General features: G+C 39.7%; 2 protein-coding genes across 3 annotated transcripts; both read right to left on the bottom strand.

The window, feature by feature from the left end:
• Window positions 1-759: 759 nt before the first annotated feature.
• cyldb (cylindromatosis (turban tumor syndrome), b) lies at window positions 760-7403 on the bottom strand. Of its 2 annotated transcripts, none has more exons than XM_041978612.1 (14): window positions 7031-7403; window positions 6397-6885; window positions 5946-6072; window positions 5254-5501; window positions 5008-5176; window positions 3239-3371; window positions 3014-3118; window positions 2854-2933; window positions 2703-2769; window positions 2487-2619; window positions 2277-2385; window positions 2066-2184; window positions 1777-1981; window positions 760-1503 (listed from the first exon to the last, which is right to left on the bottom strand). In XM_041978612.1, exons 2-14 carry the CDS (start codon window positions 6817-6819, stop codon window positions 1298-1300), a joined length of 2124 nt encoding a protein of 707 aa, XP_041834546.1. In that variant the 5' UTR covers window positions 6820-6885; window positions 7031-7403; the 3' UTR covers window positions 760-1297. The 2 variants fall into 2 exon arrangements, with proteins under 2 accessions (XP_041834546.1, XP_041834538.1); XM_041978604.1 differs by having other exon boundaries at window positions 5940-6072; window positions 7031-7398.
• A 1076-nt stretch (window positions 7404-8479) lies between these two features.
• Window positions 8480-14520, bottom strand: LOC121636996 (glutathione hydrolase 7-like). Its single transcript, XM_041980859.1, has 15 exons — window positions 14326-14520; window positions 13979-14169; window positions 13756-13904; window positions 13547-13664; window positions 13416-13483; window positions 13264-13337; window positions 11351-11532; window positions 11194-11281; window positions 10973-11103; window positions 10809-10897; window positions 10247-10399; window positions 10017-10134; window positions 9785-9922; window positions 9595-9691; window positions 8480-9513 (listed from the first exon to the last, which is right to left on the bottom strand). The coding sequence occupies exons 1-15, from the start codon at window positions 14435-14437 to the stop codon at window positions 9482-9484; spliced, it is 1740 nt and encodes a 579-aa protein (XP_041836793.1). The 5' UTR covers window positions 14438-14520; the 3' UTR covers window positions 8480-9481.
• Window positions 14521-16283: the final 1763 nt, after the last annotated feature.

The following is a 16283-nucleotide window of genomic DNA, read 5'->3' as shown; positions in this document are numbered from 1 at the left end:
TGTTCATTCATTTCAGTTTAGATTTTAATACAAATCTTCCACAGGAGCTCACTGAAAAACCCCACACTGCTGGGTGTGGATCCAGGAATGTGCAGGTGGATCGCTGAAAGAGAATTGCCAGGATCATATATCGAACAACCACAGTGTGCACAGGTTCACCACAAGGGTGTGTGCAAAGCCCTTTTTGTTGACAATGCTGACACAGCTTCTTTCCTACAACAATCAAACCTAAACCACAGAATGTGAACCGCACAAACAGACTGGAAAAATTTAATTATTTTAATCTACCCTTGCCCAATTTGAGTCCATTTATGCACTTTTATATAATTTTGCTTTGACTGAAGACTGAGCAGTGGATGTGTGAATCATAACCAAATTTCTATGGGATGCATAAAAATTTAAGTATATATTTTGACAAGAATAGAGAATTGAAATTCATCACCATCCAGACAAACTTATTTTGGTCCAAAAGAGTATTAGAATATATTTTAATACCCAACAAGGTTAAGCAGTTGTCTCTCTGAGCTCCTGATCACTGCTGTGGTTTTTATACCACAGCATTGTATATAGACCTGTTCTTCAGACAAAAAAAAGGGAAAGGAAAAATCCAGCCAGCTAAATAGATGTAAATGTTTTATTCTATATTATAAAAACCTGCTTTAAAACATAATCCGTTGCAAAGGATGAGGCTTGTGTTTAAAAACTAACTGGAGCATCACTTTGCTGGTCGGATGTTTGAGGTAATAACAGAGTTAAATGCAATGTTTTATGTTTTAATCAAACTATTAAATATCAAGAAATGAGCTTTGGTGAGAACAGGGCACAGCCTTATTTACAGTAAATAATAGAAGCAAACATAGCATTCTAGACTTTTTCCTTCATGACATAGCTGTTGCACATGGTTTGTGAATAGGAGGGGATGCGGTTCATTCATGTTAGTTCATATTATAAAGTCCTACACACACATTATCAAGAGCTTGAATTGACCTAACTTTAATTTGCCAAAGAAGAGGCAAATAAACAAACAAACAAAAAACAAAACTAAAATTTCCTTCAGTAATATTAGCAGAAATAACCACAATGTCATAAGGCCTTTGCTTTGGTTTTCTTTCCTCTACATATCAATAAAACTCAGATTTCTGAACAGTAGTATACATTTTCTCCTCTGTCGTTACAAGGATCCATTTCAGTTCCTGCTGTCAGGATATGATAAAGTGCTTTAAGGCTGACTAAGTAGAGATTTCAGGTTTTTAAAGCCATTGTTATGGAACACAATGTCCTCGTCCTCAAACTGCATTTAGGGTTCTCCGTTGTTTGGATTTGAAAGTGCCGTGGCCGGGTTGTGGTATAAAAACATGTAAGAGTCACACAGCAGCCTTCGCACCAGCTCAGGGGTCTGAGACGGGTTAGCCCGGACCAATTCCTCCTCTGACTGGCACAAGAAGTCACCAAGTTCAGGACAGGCACGGATCTCAGGTATGTTGTAGCCACTTTGGTCGTCACCTAGAAAGAAAAATGGCCTTAAGATTAGGCATCAGCTGAGGAGATAAAAGCCAGTCTTAAGATGTCAGAGCTGCTCTCAACAGTGTCTTTATCTGTTACTGTCAAGGCTGCATTATCAACAAATAAACCAGTCATGGGTAACCACTTCCCACTAGATACAAAACAAGCTAGTGTTTGCATGAACATCCACATTAAATTTCTCTCTAGGTAATTTAACATAAAGAAACCAAGAAATGACTTGAAATGAAAGAAACACGGAGCAATCTGTCTCACCGCATCTGTCTGCCATGCTGTCAAAGAAAAGCCACGAGTGAGGAGCAGGGCCGTATTTGACAAAGGAGACGTAGTGGCTGGTTTGAATGCAGAGCACAGCAAACAGCTGCATCGAGCGCTTGGCTGCGGGAGCATCAGCTGCAACGTCTGCTGGTACCGTTAGCGCCCTGGGAGAGTGGCCACACCGTGCAGGATGGCGGTGCATCTAACAGGAAAACAGACCAGGAGAAATCATACACTGAGATAAGTTAGTCAGGTAATCTACTTTTAAAATAGTCATGAAGCTCACCTGTGTGCAACAGGTTGTGCAGAACTGTTTGATTCTTCCTGGTTGCAGTTTGCGATCTGGTAGACACTGAAGACACTCAAACTCTGCTAAATGTCCACAGATGAAGCATTCCCTAGGAGCTGTTAGAAGAATGAGGTCATCTGTAAGCATATTTAAGCTCTCTTAAAAGGCAGCATGTGTTTCATACAGTATGTAATACTGATTATCTCACAGCTGTACAGGAGATCTGTGACATCCAGCTCCACGGAGGGAATGATGTAAGGAAACATCTTATATTTGTTTCCAAATCTTGGCATCTGAATAATTAAACAGGATGGCATCTAAGGTACAAATAAAAAAAAAAGAAGTATAGTGATTGAATGAATATGTAGAGACACAAATAATGTCGCTCCTTAACCTCACAGGAAAGAAAACAACTCACCGTTTCAAATTTGAGGTCAGCTGACAAGCAGGATGTGTCCAGCAGCTGCTGGACGGTGGGCATCTGTCGTATCTGCTCTTTTTCCAGAAAGATCTGGAGGGTGTAGGCTCCTTGAGAAATCCCCCCTTCTGATCTAAAGTGACAAACATTCAGTAACTACATTCTACATACACAAATAGGGCGAGATATTCTTTAATAGGCGGTTCAGGAACACACCTGAGCTTGAGCAGCGGCTCCATGCAAAGCACCTTCTGAAAGAGGACTGTGATAAACTCCTCTGGGTCTATTGTGAGGGACAAACACAGAGAAGTTAACAGAAGGCCTCCTAAGATATATTACATGCATGTTATAATATACAGGTGTGTACCTTTTTCATCTTTCCTAAAGGTGTCACAGCCAAGCTGTTTACGAAGATTCATCACACTCTCTGCAGGTACGAACCCCTGTCTGCGGTTAACAAAGTCATCAGTAAGCGCCTTCAAACTACACCATGTTAAAATAAACAATGTTGACGGTGGCGTTAATACCTGCGTAAACAGTTGACAATCGCTCTCAGAGTGCAGGTTATGGGTCGCTCTGTGTCAGCAAGCTTCCGGCAGATACAATCAACAGCCGCAGATGAACTGAACAAACTGAGAGAAAAAAAACATCTTTTATCCAATCTGGTGCATTTATCTGAAACTTAAGGTGAGATTAAAGTGAATCTATTCTGGCATTTCACAGTATGCAAATGCTCAGAGAGATAGTTTTACCTGAAGAGTGTTGCATCCAGATAACAAGAATTAATGTGACCCTGTATTCCCTTCATTCTCCCCACTAACAACGGCAGCGCCTCTGTTTCGGGGACAGGTGGTGCGTCCTCGCCCGAGTCTTCGTACAGAGGAACTGGAAGAAAGAAAAACAAGGAAATAGATGTTACTGAAGGGGTAGCTTAAGATCTGAAGGACTGTTTAATTGGCCAGTCATACAAGACCGTCAGACATGTTCCACCGACTAAAATCAGTGTCACTCATATAACTTCTTGTCCCTAAATCCTACTTATTATGTTCGGCTGTGAACAAAATGTCAGCTGAATCTTTACTGAAGCGCTAGTTAGATTTGACAAGCCACGTGATTCATAGTTATACACGATAAGAAAGAAACAAAACAGGAATCAAATAAACACGAGACGTCCATGATACGGGCACGCTGAGGATGATGATGTTTGCAAAACTTCCTGAACTAGATTGTGGTGTTCTGTGCAGTCCAGTAATTACATGCAGCAAACGCTAAAGTAAGGGTGTCAAATATATGGCCTGGGGGTCAAAACCAGTCCACCAGAGGGTTGAATCTGGCCCGTGGGATGAATTTAGTAAATGTGAAAAACAATGCGACAATATATATATATATATATATATATATATATATATATATATATATATATATATATATATATAATAATAACAATAACAATAACAATAATAAATAATAATAATAATGATAATAATAATAAAAAAGTAACTGTGATCTGTAATGTGCAGCTGAGGTTTCGTTTTTTCTGTTTCAATGTCAAACATTTCCGAAGCAGGAGGATAGCGTGTTCTGTCTGTTCTTTCTGATTTAACTTCACATGTGTGGAAATGAACACATAACTTTTACATATGAAAAAGTTGTTCTGATCATAATGTGAAATACTGGATTCATTAAAAGAAAAAAATTGTGATTTTGTAGATACATTGTAATCTGTAGGTTGTAATGTATGTGCAATTGATTTTATAATATATATATATATATATATATATATATATATATATATATATATATATATATATATATATATATATATATATATATATATATATATATCATATAAGTTAAATTAATACATTTCATGAAATTTATATTGTTATATAAAAATTAAAATATATTAAATTAAACATATAAAAATGTATGACGATAATGAATTTAGAATAAATATAATGCATAAACACATAACTCTACATGAACATATAAGTCTAAATTTACATATATATTTTTTGGATACAAAATACAAAAATGTAAATTTAGTTTTAATATATTTTTCTAAATGAAGTGCATAAAGAACATTAAATCAAATACATTCATTAAATATATAAATAAGTAACTATGGCAACATTTTGATTATTTTTCCACTTATTCTTCCCAAGTAATATCAGGTTGTTGCTAATTTTTTCTAAAGAAAAAAGTTTTTTAAAAAAAGTTTCATTACTTCATTGCTTATTTTGCTGTTATTTTACTGGTCCGGCCCCCTGGAGAGGGAAAAGCACTGTATGTGGCCCCTGGGCTAAAGTGAGTTTGACATATTGTGTCAATGTTTGACATAATTGTTTGACATAGTTTGAAATATTTCATTTAATTCATACAGGGCCACACTTGGGTTAACTTCTTGTAGTAACTTCAGTTTCTATAAGGGGAGCACCTCTCATCTGGAGCTCTCAAAATATCCTGCAGGAATGTGTGATTTGAGTTAGTTGCATGCAATAAACTAGGAGAATTGTCAAACCTGGAGGTGTTTTGATGGGTTTGAGGGTCTCCCTTTCTGTGGAGGAGCAGACGAACCTGCTGTCAGGGCTGCACTTTGTGATAGGAATAAACAAAGCCCTGTTCCCTTTGCAGGTGAAATACCTCTGGTCTTTGTGTATCCCATCAGAGCAGCCGTTCACTTCATAGTCCTAAAACAATTAGATCTAAAATAAGGATGGCAGCTAAACATGACTGAAAACATAACTGGAGTATTTGATTCACTCACCAACTCAATCCCAGCCCATTCATCGGTCTGTCCTCCTGGGGTCCCCAACCACCGGATCACTCCATACACAATAATCCCAGAGTTGGAAGCCACCTCTACCATGGATCCAACCTCCAGAGGTGCATGCGAGATGCTCAGCTGTCGGTTCTGAATGACTCTTGGCTGCGTGTGTGTCTCTGTAATCTGTCGTGCATGACATCCAACACTTGGCATGGACTTGACGCGTGTCACAGCTTTTCTGTTTAAACCTGAAGACAGATACGGAGGGTGTGAGTGCTTGAGGGAGGGAGGGAGGGAGGGTCAGATGGAATGTTAGAAAGTCACATGACTCTTTTCTTGACTCATCACATGCCATTTCATCTGACTGACCTCCAGTTAACACAGGTACAAGTTTACAAGAGGAGGTATGTAGACAGGTTCAAGTGCAAAAATGTCATGTGATGCACACACTCCAGGGTAGCTGGACCAGTTTTTCCAGTTGTGCACTTGGACCACTTTTTCCTTCATCCTCACACAGGTGTTTAGTCAAAAGTTTTAAAAAAAAATGGGCTGTTTAGAAGAAATGTGGACTTGGGTTTTGTTTTGTTTTTGTTTTTTTTTTAACTAAAATTGATTTGTGTTGTGCATTTTGGCTGAACAGCTTATCAAAAAGTTCATTTGGTATGAAGCAGATGAGCTGTACTTACCCTCACCTTTGCCATCTCGCCAGTGCAGTCCAAGGGGGACCGAGTTAGCTGGGACCACCTGGATGATGTCTGCAGCGCTGAAAAGTGGGAGAGGAGGTTTCATGGGTGATACTTTATGGTCACCATCACCCTCCTGTACCAAGGAAGCAAAGACAGTTACTGAAGTGCAAACAGAAACTCTTCTGTGCTTCTATCTGATGAGCAAACTTTATCTCAGCACCAGTCTTCTGATAACTTTGCCACAAGACAGAGATAATGGAAGATTACATGGCCATCCTCATTTTGATAGATCTTAAGCATCATTTAAATGCTCGTGCACGTATTATCATGCTGCCACAACACATTAATATATATATATATATATATATATATATATATATATATATATATATATATATATATATATATATATATAATATATATATATATAATATTTTAAAAAAATAGCTTAACCCACCAGAAATTCCACCTCGAAGGCAAGCATGTGCAGATCTTCTTTGCATTCCTTCTTCACAACTTGCATGAGGTTTTTCACCAGCCCAGGGAGGTATCCCTTCCTGTGTTTTACCACCACCAGGTCATCCTGGGACAGCCCACAGATGGCCAGGAAGAGCTGCGGGCTGCATAGCAGCTCCAGGCGTTTACTGGGGCTGGAAACGAAGAGCAGGAGCTGAGCCTGGTGGCGTGTCAGTGGGTGCGTGTCTTCCTTCTTCAGCACTGCCCCTTTCTTCGGGGTCCCCGCGTTGCTGCCTCCGCTGTACAGGAGCCCTATCATCTCCCCGTGCGGCGTCTCCGCCTCCACGCGACCGATACATCCTTTCCTCGACTTTCCCCGCTTCACGATGAAAAACTTCTCACTCACAGCGGTTTTGGGCTCCATTGCGACCCTCGTTTTCGGAAACGTTTGTTTAAAAAGAAACCGGTTTGACGCTAATGTGCGGATAATCTGTAACAATGGAACAAAGGTGGTTTAGTGGTTTAAAGTTGGAGATGGCGCAAACATTTCACTGTATAGATATTCGCAAGGACTGCTTACCTTACATGTTGTAATGGCTATAACTAGTTTTTAAAAGCAGGAACAGTTTACTTACCCAATGTTTTCATTGACTTAGATTGAATCACGGCTCCGTCATAACCTGTCCCTCCAGCCGCAACCCAGCTCTTCCTGCTGAAGAGGAGGGTGCGTCTGCTGCTTTTAAGGCTGACCTGCACGCGACGCCCACCTGCCAGGACGCAGCTTCTCCGCCTCAAACTGTCCAGATAAGACAGGAAAGAAAAACAGCGACATCTCCGCAAGTTGATCTGCGATAAAACTGCGTTAAGGTTTAGTCCCAGAGAATGCGTAAAGACTCCTCCTCTCATCTCTCCTCTGACATAAATCATATGTGCAATGGTCTTTTTTCTTCAGCTTAACGTCTAGAACTGAATAAATCGTTTTTTGAGCACCTGAAGTCCAGCCAAAATGTTAGAAAACCAAGTAAATAATACTCTTTATTTTGAGAGTGAAACGTGTTACCCTTAATAATTACATTTACCTGATAGTTATTGTTGTTTCCCAATAACACTACTCACAAAAAGTTAGGTCACCTGAAGGAATTGCCATTGCATGATTCTACTTTAATGTCCTGCATTCATGATATAATATCTGGATAGCATGAACCTCTTACACTTCTACCCAAAAGTTGAATATTTCTAACTTTTTTTTGAGTGGTGTATATATTTATTTTCATTAAACACTCATGAGAACCCCATCAGACACAATCCCATAATTATAAAATCTGTCATTATTTAAATAATGCAAATACAGGAGAAACAATAAATTTATAATTTCTTTTATAGAAATTTGGTATCTGTTTAACCATCGATTTACAGCATTTCTGACTAGTTTAACTAACCTAATCAGTACATTGAGGGGAAAAAAGAAATTTAGCTTAAAGGTAAATAGCTGGTTAGTCTGTCACCCTGATCTGCAGTAAAATGCTGCATTGTAATGCATTCATGAGTGAAGATAATCTGATGTGACATAAGAGTTTAAATACGTAAAATACTTTTGATGCAAAGCTTACATCAGTTCACACAAGTTTTAGAGCAGGACTTTTTACTCGCACCAGAATTTTCTGTGGTGGATTTATTCAACTAAACATTTACAAGAGAAGCAGTTTGTGGAAGGCTCCCAGATTTATCAGGATTTCTGCAGTGATAACTGTAAAATGCTGTAAAACTTTCAAGCTGAGTCACAGCTGAACAAACTTTTAACAAGCTGCAACTGCAACTTTATTTGCATCACTTTAAAAACAGCAAAGTTGACCAAAGTGCTACAATGGGCAATATAACATTAAAGGGAAAACACTAATGGCAGCTTCCGCCATCAATGTGTGAATGTGTGTGTGTGTGTGTGAATGGGTGAAAGCGCTTTGGGGATCATTCCAGGTACAGAAGAGCGCTATGTAAATACAGACCATTTACCATTTTACCATTTTTAGACTGACAGTCAGAGACCTAAACTCAAGCCAGCTGAGACGATGTGGCATGACACAACTCTCCAATCAAGAAGTCCCAGATTATACTGGAACTGGGTGGGAGGGGTTTGTGGAAGTCCAGTCAGCAACAGATAAGGCGTGATGGAGGCTGCTGCTACTAAAGACATGAAAAGTAGAGCGGTTTGTGTTATTAAACTAGTCAGACTGTGTTTGTGACCAAGAACTGAACAAGTTTGTTTAAAAAAAAACTAATTGTGCTGAACTCATCAGTGGTGGGGAACCTTGGTCCTCGAGGGCCACCGTCCTGCAAGTTTAAGATGTTTCCCTGCTTCAAATGAATGAGTCACTGTGTAGAACTGGATAAGCAGTTGGACCCCTTTGAATTGAATCAGGTTTGTTGGAGCAGGAAAACATCTAAAATCGGCAGGACTGCGGCCCTGAAGGACCAGAATTCCCAACCTCAGATAACAGAGTCCTCGATTAGCATTTTCCTTCATTTGCTTACCTGCATTGATGTGTGTAAGACTTATTTCTATCTAAACTGCAGTGTTGTTATTTTCAGCTCTAAGATGAGAAACTCCACCCATGTTTTGATGAAAACACTGTGGACCATTTCTCTACTTTAAAAACCACAAGGGAGGCGACCATGTCTCATTATTGAACATTAATCACAGCCAGTGAGCCGAGTTTACAGAAACTAAAGCCTGGCGTGCAGCGCTGAGTGACACGTTGTCCACACACACCGGCTGCTCCCACGTGACGCAGTCCACATGTATGTGTGACAGTATCTTGACTGAGGATCAGTTTTACATAACAGCCCTCATTTCTTCAACATATAGTGGCAGTGCTTCATTATTAGTACTCATTTTATTTATTTTTTACAGGGAAAATACTCAAAGAAGTTATTTCTTAAACTGAGACCACACAAGATTTTTGTGTGTGAAAACATTAAGGCAAAACAACAAAAAACACGAGTACTTTATTTATTTATGGTATCATTATTCTTCTGGTTTAACCTGACCAGAGATCATCTTCAGTCCATGAAGTCTGGCCATTTGCTTGCTAAACCTCCACACTCTCCACAGGAAACTCAGCTGACGAAGAGAGATTTGGGGAAGAATATAAGATTACTAATCGCTCAGTAATAAAGCCAAAGGTCGGCCACTCATACTTACAGTCATCAAGGCTGTTTGGCCCAAGTTTGGGATGGAGTCCTCCCAGAGAGAGGCTCTCGTTCTTCTCTTTATGGAGGAATAGCACACGGACTAGCATCTAAAGCACACACATATTATAAATGTTTTTTTTTATTTATTTTTTTTTAATTAAAAGCTTCTCAATGAGCCTGTAAATGAATCTCTTTCAAACCTGGGTGATGGGATGCAAATGGATTTGTCCACCAGAGCTGCTCAGTGCCATGTAGGTCCCACATTTGCTCCAAGCCGGCAGCATCACTGAGGGCATGAGAAAGGTCAGGGGCCTCTTCCCAGGCTCAACTCCATTCGTCTGTGGCACAAACAGTGGGATTTTCCTTATTTTTTTCTCTTTAAAAGAGGTATCTGTCTTGCCTCTTTGGCTGAGATTTGCGATTGTGTCACACCTGGTGGGTCTGAGGTTGCCCTTTGGTTTTATTTGGCCAGATGAAGTCAAGAATGAGGCTGTTGAGAACGATGCCCGACTTAGTTATGATCCGGCTCCCAAATGGCCTGCTCAAAGAACTGCATCATCACAGCAACATCAGATAAGAAAAGAATGTCACATTGCCCGGAGGTACATACCAAACATATCCTGCTGACATGATCACTATCAGATTGGAGCCACAAACACCACCTTGCAACAGACACCATGAGGTTATCTGGTCCCATGACTACAACTTGTCCAGTCAGCAGCTCTGTTGGGAGGGAGTGGATAGTGGAGTTGTAGCCAGATGAAGATGTTTCAGAGGAATTCATCCTCTGGTGCAGCACTTCAGTCTGATTCTTCCTGTAATTAGAGAAGAAAGTGAGAACTAAATCAGAAACATCAGTTTTTAATTTCATGTTGCACAATTAAAATAATTATTTTAATCTATAGAATAGTGTCAAATTGAGAAGGATTTCCTGTTGCCTCACAGGATGAGGGCAACACACCAGCTGGCACGAGTCTTTCTGTGTGGTGCTCCAGTTTCCTCACACATGCATGTTAGGTGAATTGATAATTCTAGGTTGGCAGAGTGTTGGAGTATTAATGTGCATGTCTCTCTGAGTTAGCCCTTGGATAAACTGGCAACCTGTCTTCTGCTCAGTATTGAGTGGGATGAAGCTGGTGTAGTCAGTGGATGGGCAGATGGGTGATCAGTCATTAAAATAATTATCAGCTGCAGACACAGTGAGAGTTCCTCAGAATATTTTACCGTAGCATGACGGAAAGAAACTCGGTCACTATAGAGCTGTATTTAGGGTCACCCAGTCCACTGGTCATTGCTAAAGCTGCTGTCAGAGCCTTTCAGGAGAGAAAAAAGAAAGAAAGTCATATTTCTTTTAACTTTTTGCAAGTGTACAAAGTGAAATCCAGTACCTCATCAATCCAGCTGCTTGTCTGATTTTCTGTGACACTTTTTTTTCTGAGAAAGAAGCTCTCTAACAGATTGAGAGCTGCGATCAATGCTGCACCAGCAGATGGAGGAGGAGGAACTTGAATTATAACCTCTAAAAACAAAAGGAATAGGCTCTAGATGAAGATATCAGGAGCTTCAATACATTTCTTAAGTGCACGATGCAGTTAAATGTCATATTTACCATTGTAGTGGCCTTCAAGTGGTTTTTGCACCTCTACGCTGTAGTTACTGATGTCCTCTCTGCTGAGGATGCCGCCGTTTGCTCGAACCTTTTTTGTAGTGGAAGAACAATATTATTTCCTCTTATAAAAGCAGATGGTGGAATTTCTTTGAATTACCTCATCCTCCATTTCTTGTGATAAAGTCCCATGATAGAAATTTAAAAGACCAGCCTCCAGGACTTGGGCCAGCTCAGGCATTCTTACATAAGAACCAGGACTCAGATCCCGCCCACCTAGGTTAAACAGGTCCCTGAAGCGTCCCAGTAGCTGCTCGTCTTCTACCTTTGATACTGCATCAGCTGTAGACAAAGGCAAATTAGGTCCTGGTACATTTACCCTCAGCTAAAAATCACTGTGTGACATAAAGCAGCGAATAGCAGCAGAATTATAAGAGATGGCTCATCCACTGGTGAGTGAGTTCCAGTTCAGAGTCCCAAAGTCAAGAAGTACCCGCTACAACAGTGGTTCCCAACTTTTTCCTTGGAGACCCCCATCATGCCATGGACCCCGTACCCCGTCCCGTACCATACTTGGTTTTATGCTTTCAAAAGTGAAATTCTCACCATGAATAATTCCTGTCCTTCGATGAAGCCAAAGTTAAATTTAGTACATTAAATTAATACAGAGCCATACTTTATATTTTTTAAAACAGGGACAATGTTTGGAAATTAATCACAATGGCTCTTAATGTTTAAAGCCCCAGGGACCCCCTGTGCTTGCTGGGGGACCCCCTTGAGGGGTCCTGGACCACAGGTTGGGAACCACTGCGCTACAGAACAGCTTTATTCCTGCTGCTGTTTCCTTTTTAAACAAGCACTTTTAAACTTTTACTGAACTCAACTATTCTAATGATCACAGTTTGACCTCTTGTTTGTCCTTTTATCTTATGTTAGGTACCATACCAACTTTATTTAAAAAGCACTTTAAAACAACCACAGCTGAAACAAAGTGCTGCACTTAACACTAAAAATGTGTTAGTGTTAAAAAAAACTGTTAAAAAAAAGACATAAAACAGATTAAAACATCAGACATTTATATAAACATGACATAAGAACAACTAAAATCTAACACAATAAGACCTATTAAAATAAATAAGATCAAAAGAAGCTCAGAGTGATGAGGCATTTAAAATCTACTGTAAAACACACAGGCAGCCAGTGGCGTGAAGCCAGGACGGGGCTCAGACCAGCTGCAGAGCCGACTCACTACAGCAGAACGTCCATCACAATGATCCAAATGGGACAGAATAAAAGTATAGATCACACTTTCAGAGTCCTGCCTGGGAAGAAAAGATTTTCCCTTTAACTACCTTAACTGTTAAAAACAAGACTTAACAACAACTCTAATCTGGTCTGTCCAACTTAAAACCCAGATCTGTAATGGTCAATTTAAAATAGACTATGAGGGGTCCCTAAATCAACAGAGGTGGACTCGCTGGGGCCACTTGCTCCAAAAACTATAACCTCTGTTTTCTTTTCATTAAAACTCAAAGCCAACCAAGCTTTGATTTCCACCAAGCAAACCAGTTATGGTTTTATTGAAAAGCCATGCTTCCTCTTCAGGGGCAGGTAAATTTATTCCAAGCTTTCTAAGGATAGAAAAGCAAATTTATACAGGGAAAAAAGCAGTGGCCCTAGAACTGAACCCTGTGGGACACCACATGAGAGAGAAGCAGCAGAAGACGTGTCATCCGGAAAAAAAATGTAAATCAATCAAATGCTGTCACAAATGCCCACAAGTCTAAATCACTGTCATCAGGGTTTTATACTGGAGTTTTAATGGTCATTTATTCTTACTAATGGCTTATTTATATACAGGAGCACTCACTGTGCATTTTGTCCTGTCCTACTGTGTCTGTTTTTTTTTTGTTTTTTTTTTGTGTGTGTGTGTGTGTGTGTGTGTGCTTGTTTTCTGCCATGATGTTTTTTTCCTATGTACTTCAGAAAAAAAATCTGCTTTTAGGTATCAAAGTTATCTTGTCCCAAGGAGTAAGAGAAAATAAAAATGTAAAAAGGGGTCATTTGACTCACCAAGACTCTGTGACATGTTGAACCCTCGTCTGGCTACATCTGCAGCTCTGCTGACAACATCCGCCCATGACAGACTGCAGAGAATTAGTACAGCAACATCTGACTGCAGGATTAAATACCAGAGAAAGAAACAGCCTTCACCATCTTCTTACCTTCCATACAGACTGTGAGCATGGTGCAACCCCATAAGCATACCTGGTACACCCACAAGTAGACCTGCCTGAATATAGAACATCAACATATTACACCATAAACACACAAATGCAGCCTCACCCTTGATTACCTTAACCTCTGAAGCATTTTGAAGCATCTCCTCTTGAATTTTTCTTGGTGCAGATCCCTGAAAATTTATCACCTTGGTTTCATTCCTCTGGATGTCATGAATCAACATCACCCCTCCGCTGCAGACAGACACCCGTGAGGACTTGCAGTCAGACTCTTCTATGTATATTTCCCAGAATCTCACGTATCTGTCATAGCTGAGTCACATACCCACCGACCCCTGACACGTGTGGATGCACAACTCCCAGGCAAAGGGCGCCAGCAACTGCTGCGTCCACACTGGATCCACCATCAAGAAGTACTCTTTGAGCAAGTGCTGTGCAGAGCTCATGATCTGACTGCACAGCTTTTATGCCGACCTGTAGAGGAGCTGTGATTAGGATGAAGAGTGCAGGAGATACTTGATTCGTGTGGGCTATTTGGATCAACATACCAGACTTGCATCCAAGTTAATTTGCAGGAACAAAGCAATGGTTACACCAACTGCAAAGATGATTAATACAGCGTATGCTTGTACAGGCAGTCCCTGATTGCAGCAGTCCTCATTCTTCTCTTTGAGTTTGGACAAACTTTGATCAAACAAATTTGGGCTACCACAGGAAATCTCTTCCATCTGGATAGGATCTGTGGCAGCAGCAAGGAAATTTTAATCTTGATTCAAATGGAAATTCAGTGGGTTTACAAACCAAATCTACCAGTTTAAAAAACACCAAAAATACCACAGGATTTAATTTGCTGAGATTATTTATCATCGTTTACCCTCCACCTGTATGTTCTCACCATGTTTCTTCAAGTCATTTGTTGATGAACCATCAGCCAACTCAGATGAACCAAAACTCTTGTAGCTACATGTTGACTGCTTGTTAAGTTGTGTTTCAGGAGAAGCATCCATCTTAACTGTTCTCCCACAAGTAAAAACTTAACTCAGAAATACAGCATTGTGCTCACCATGCACAGAGTAAACTCCTACTTCCACAGGAGCTGAACACAGCAGGAGCAAATTACCTCCAAACCAATGAGATTAAGTTTGCTTCAGTCTGGCTGCGAGCAGTTCAGTGTCATCAGGACATTGTAGTTTCAAAATCAGACTTTTTATTTGTGTAATTAAAAAAAAACAAAAAACGTTTTAATCATGTACATACATACATGTACATAACTGAGGATATATTTTGAATAAGCTACACTTTTCTCATCTACATGCACACACGTACAAAGAGAACACTGTTTCTTAGTCCTGATTCACATTCAGAACAAGTTGTAACATAGCTGCCTATTACCTGATAACAGTTGTCAAGTGCTATAGGGCTGCAAACATGGCATAAGAGTGAAGTAAAGACAGGATAAAATATGAAAGAGGCCATGGGTTCAGATTTATTGCTTGTACAAGCAGAGCTTCAGTGGCTAAGGCCGCGAGCCCCCGGTTGCTGGAGGTGGAAAGAGTTGTGCTGGACTCTTTGGCGAGCAGGTTTTTGGCTCTGAATGGCATCACGAGACCTGCGATGTCGGTCCGACCAGGGCTTAGCTTTCTGGATGCAGCTTAACTGAGTCAGTTCTGCCAAAGCTTTGGGCTGGAAGGAGGAGCCAGACGTGGCTGCAGACTCTACCTCGCTGGAAAGAAACAACAGAGAGAAAAGCTGGAAATTAAGAGTCTGAAATCAGAGGCATGAGCAAACTAAACCACCACCAGAGGGCCTCCCAAGTGGACTGGAGCTTGATTTTTTAATGATGGAAATAATTAAGAAAAAAAACATTAAATAATTTAAACAAAAATGGTAATATAGACAAAAGAAATCCAATTTCATACCATTTTAATGATGGTTGCATCATATGGTGAATTTTGAGGTTGACTAGTTTGCTCCAGTTTTGAGCTTTCTAAGCTCTGTTGTAGTGGAAGACTCCATGTTTTGCACACTTTTGTACATCTGTTCCAAATGTTATTTAAAAAGTAATTAAACTACTTGTTTATTCTAAATGTGCCTTTTCTAGCCTGTGATGTTTTATCTTAGTATGCCACACCCATACATTATTATACAAGATCATTTTTCTGAATTTTCTTCTGCATTAAGGTCACAAACCACAACCAGAAGGACACATGATTGACGTTTGCAGTGGGTCGGGGCCTTTACGCGGCAAAAACCTCCTCCAGTTCTCATATTCATACCTCCAGATCCGAAGGTTGAAGAGACTTTATCATCATGAAAGGACGTAAAAATCAGAAGAAAACTTAACTTTATATACTTGAATCTTTTTGTTTAAGCTATTTTAAGTTTGTGGTGGAAATCTGTTGAATGTCATGGACTGAGTGCATGCTCGCAGCTAATTTTATTCAACATTTAAAGACAAATTAAGAACAAGCTTTAATTTACTTCTCAGTTGCACTTTTTATGTGTTGCCTTTTGCAGAGAAAGACCAAACGAGGCTGTTAAAAATATCTATTTCAGAAATTCCTTCTTTAAGCTTGAGTAAGTGAATAGTTTACTAGTACACTGTTGGTTATATAAATCTAATGAGAGGGTACTGAGATAAAGTTGTACATTTCTGAGGTTTTTTTTAACTGTCTCTGAGTTGTACATTTTTAACTTCATGTTTTTGCATGTAAGCACTGTTAATTCTCTACAATCTGAGGTTTAACCCCTTAACGCCTGAATTTATTTACAATTATATAAAAACAAAATAAATACAGGAAAAATATAACAAAAAGAAAAATACTAAAATGAAATAAAATACAACTAAATATT

This window comes from Melanotaenia boesemani, chromosome 3 (assembly GCF_017639745.1).
Source record: "Melanotaenia boesemani isolate fMelBoe1 chromosome 3, fMelBoe1.pri, whole genome shotgun sequence".
NCBI classification, from domain to species: domain Eukaryota; kingdom Metazoa; phylum Chordata; class Actinopteri; order Atheriniformes; family Melanotaeniidae; genus Melanotaenia; species Melanotaenia boesemani.
This window is presented reverse-complemented; position numbering and strand designations above follow the sequence as displayed.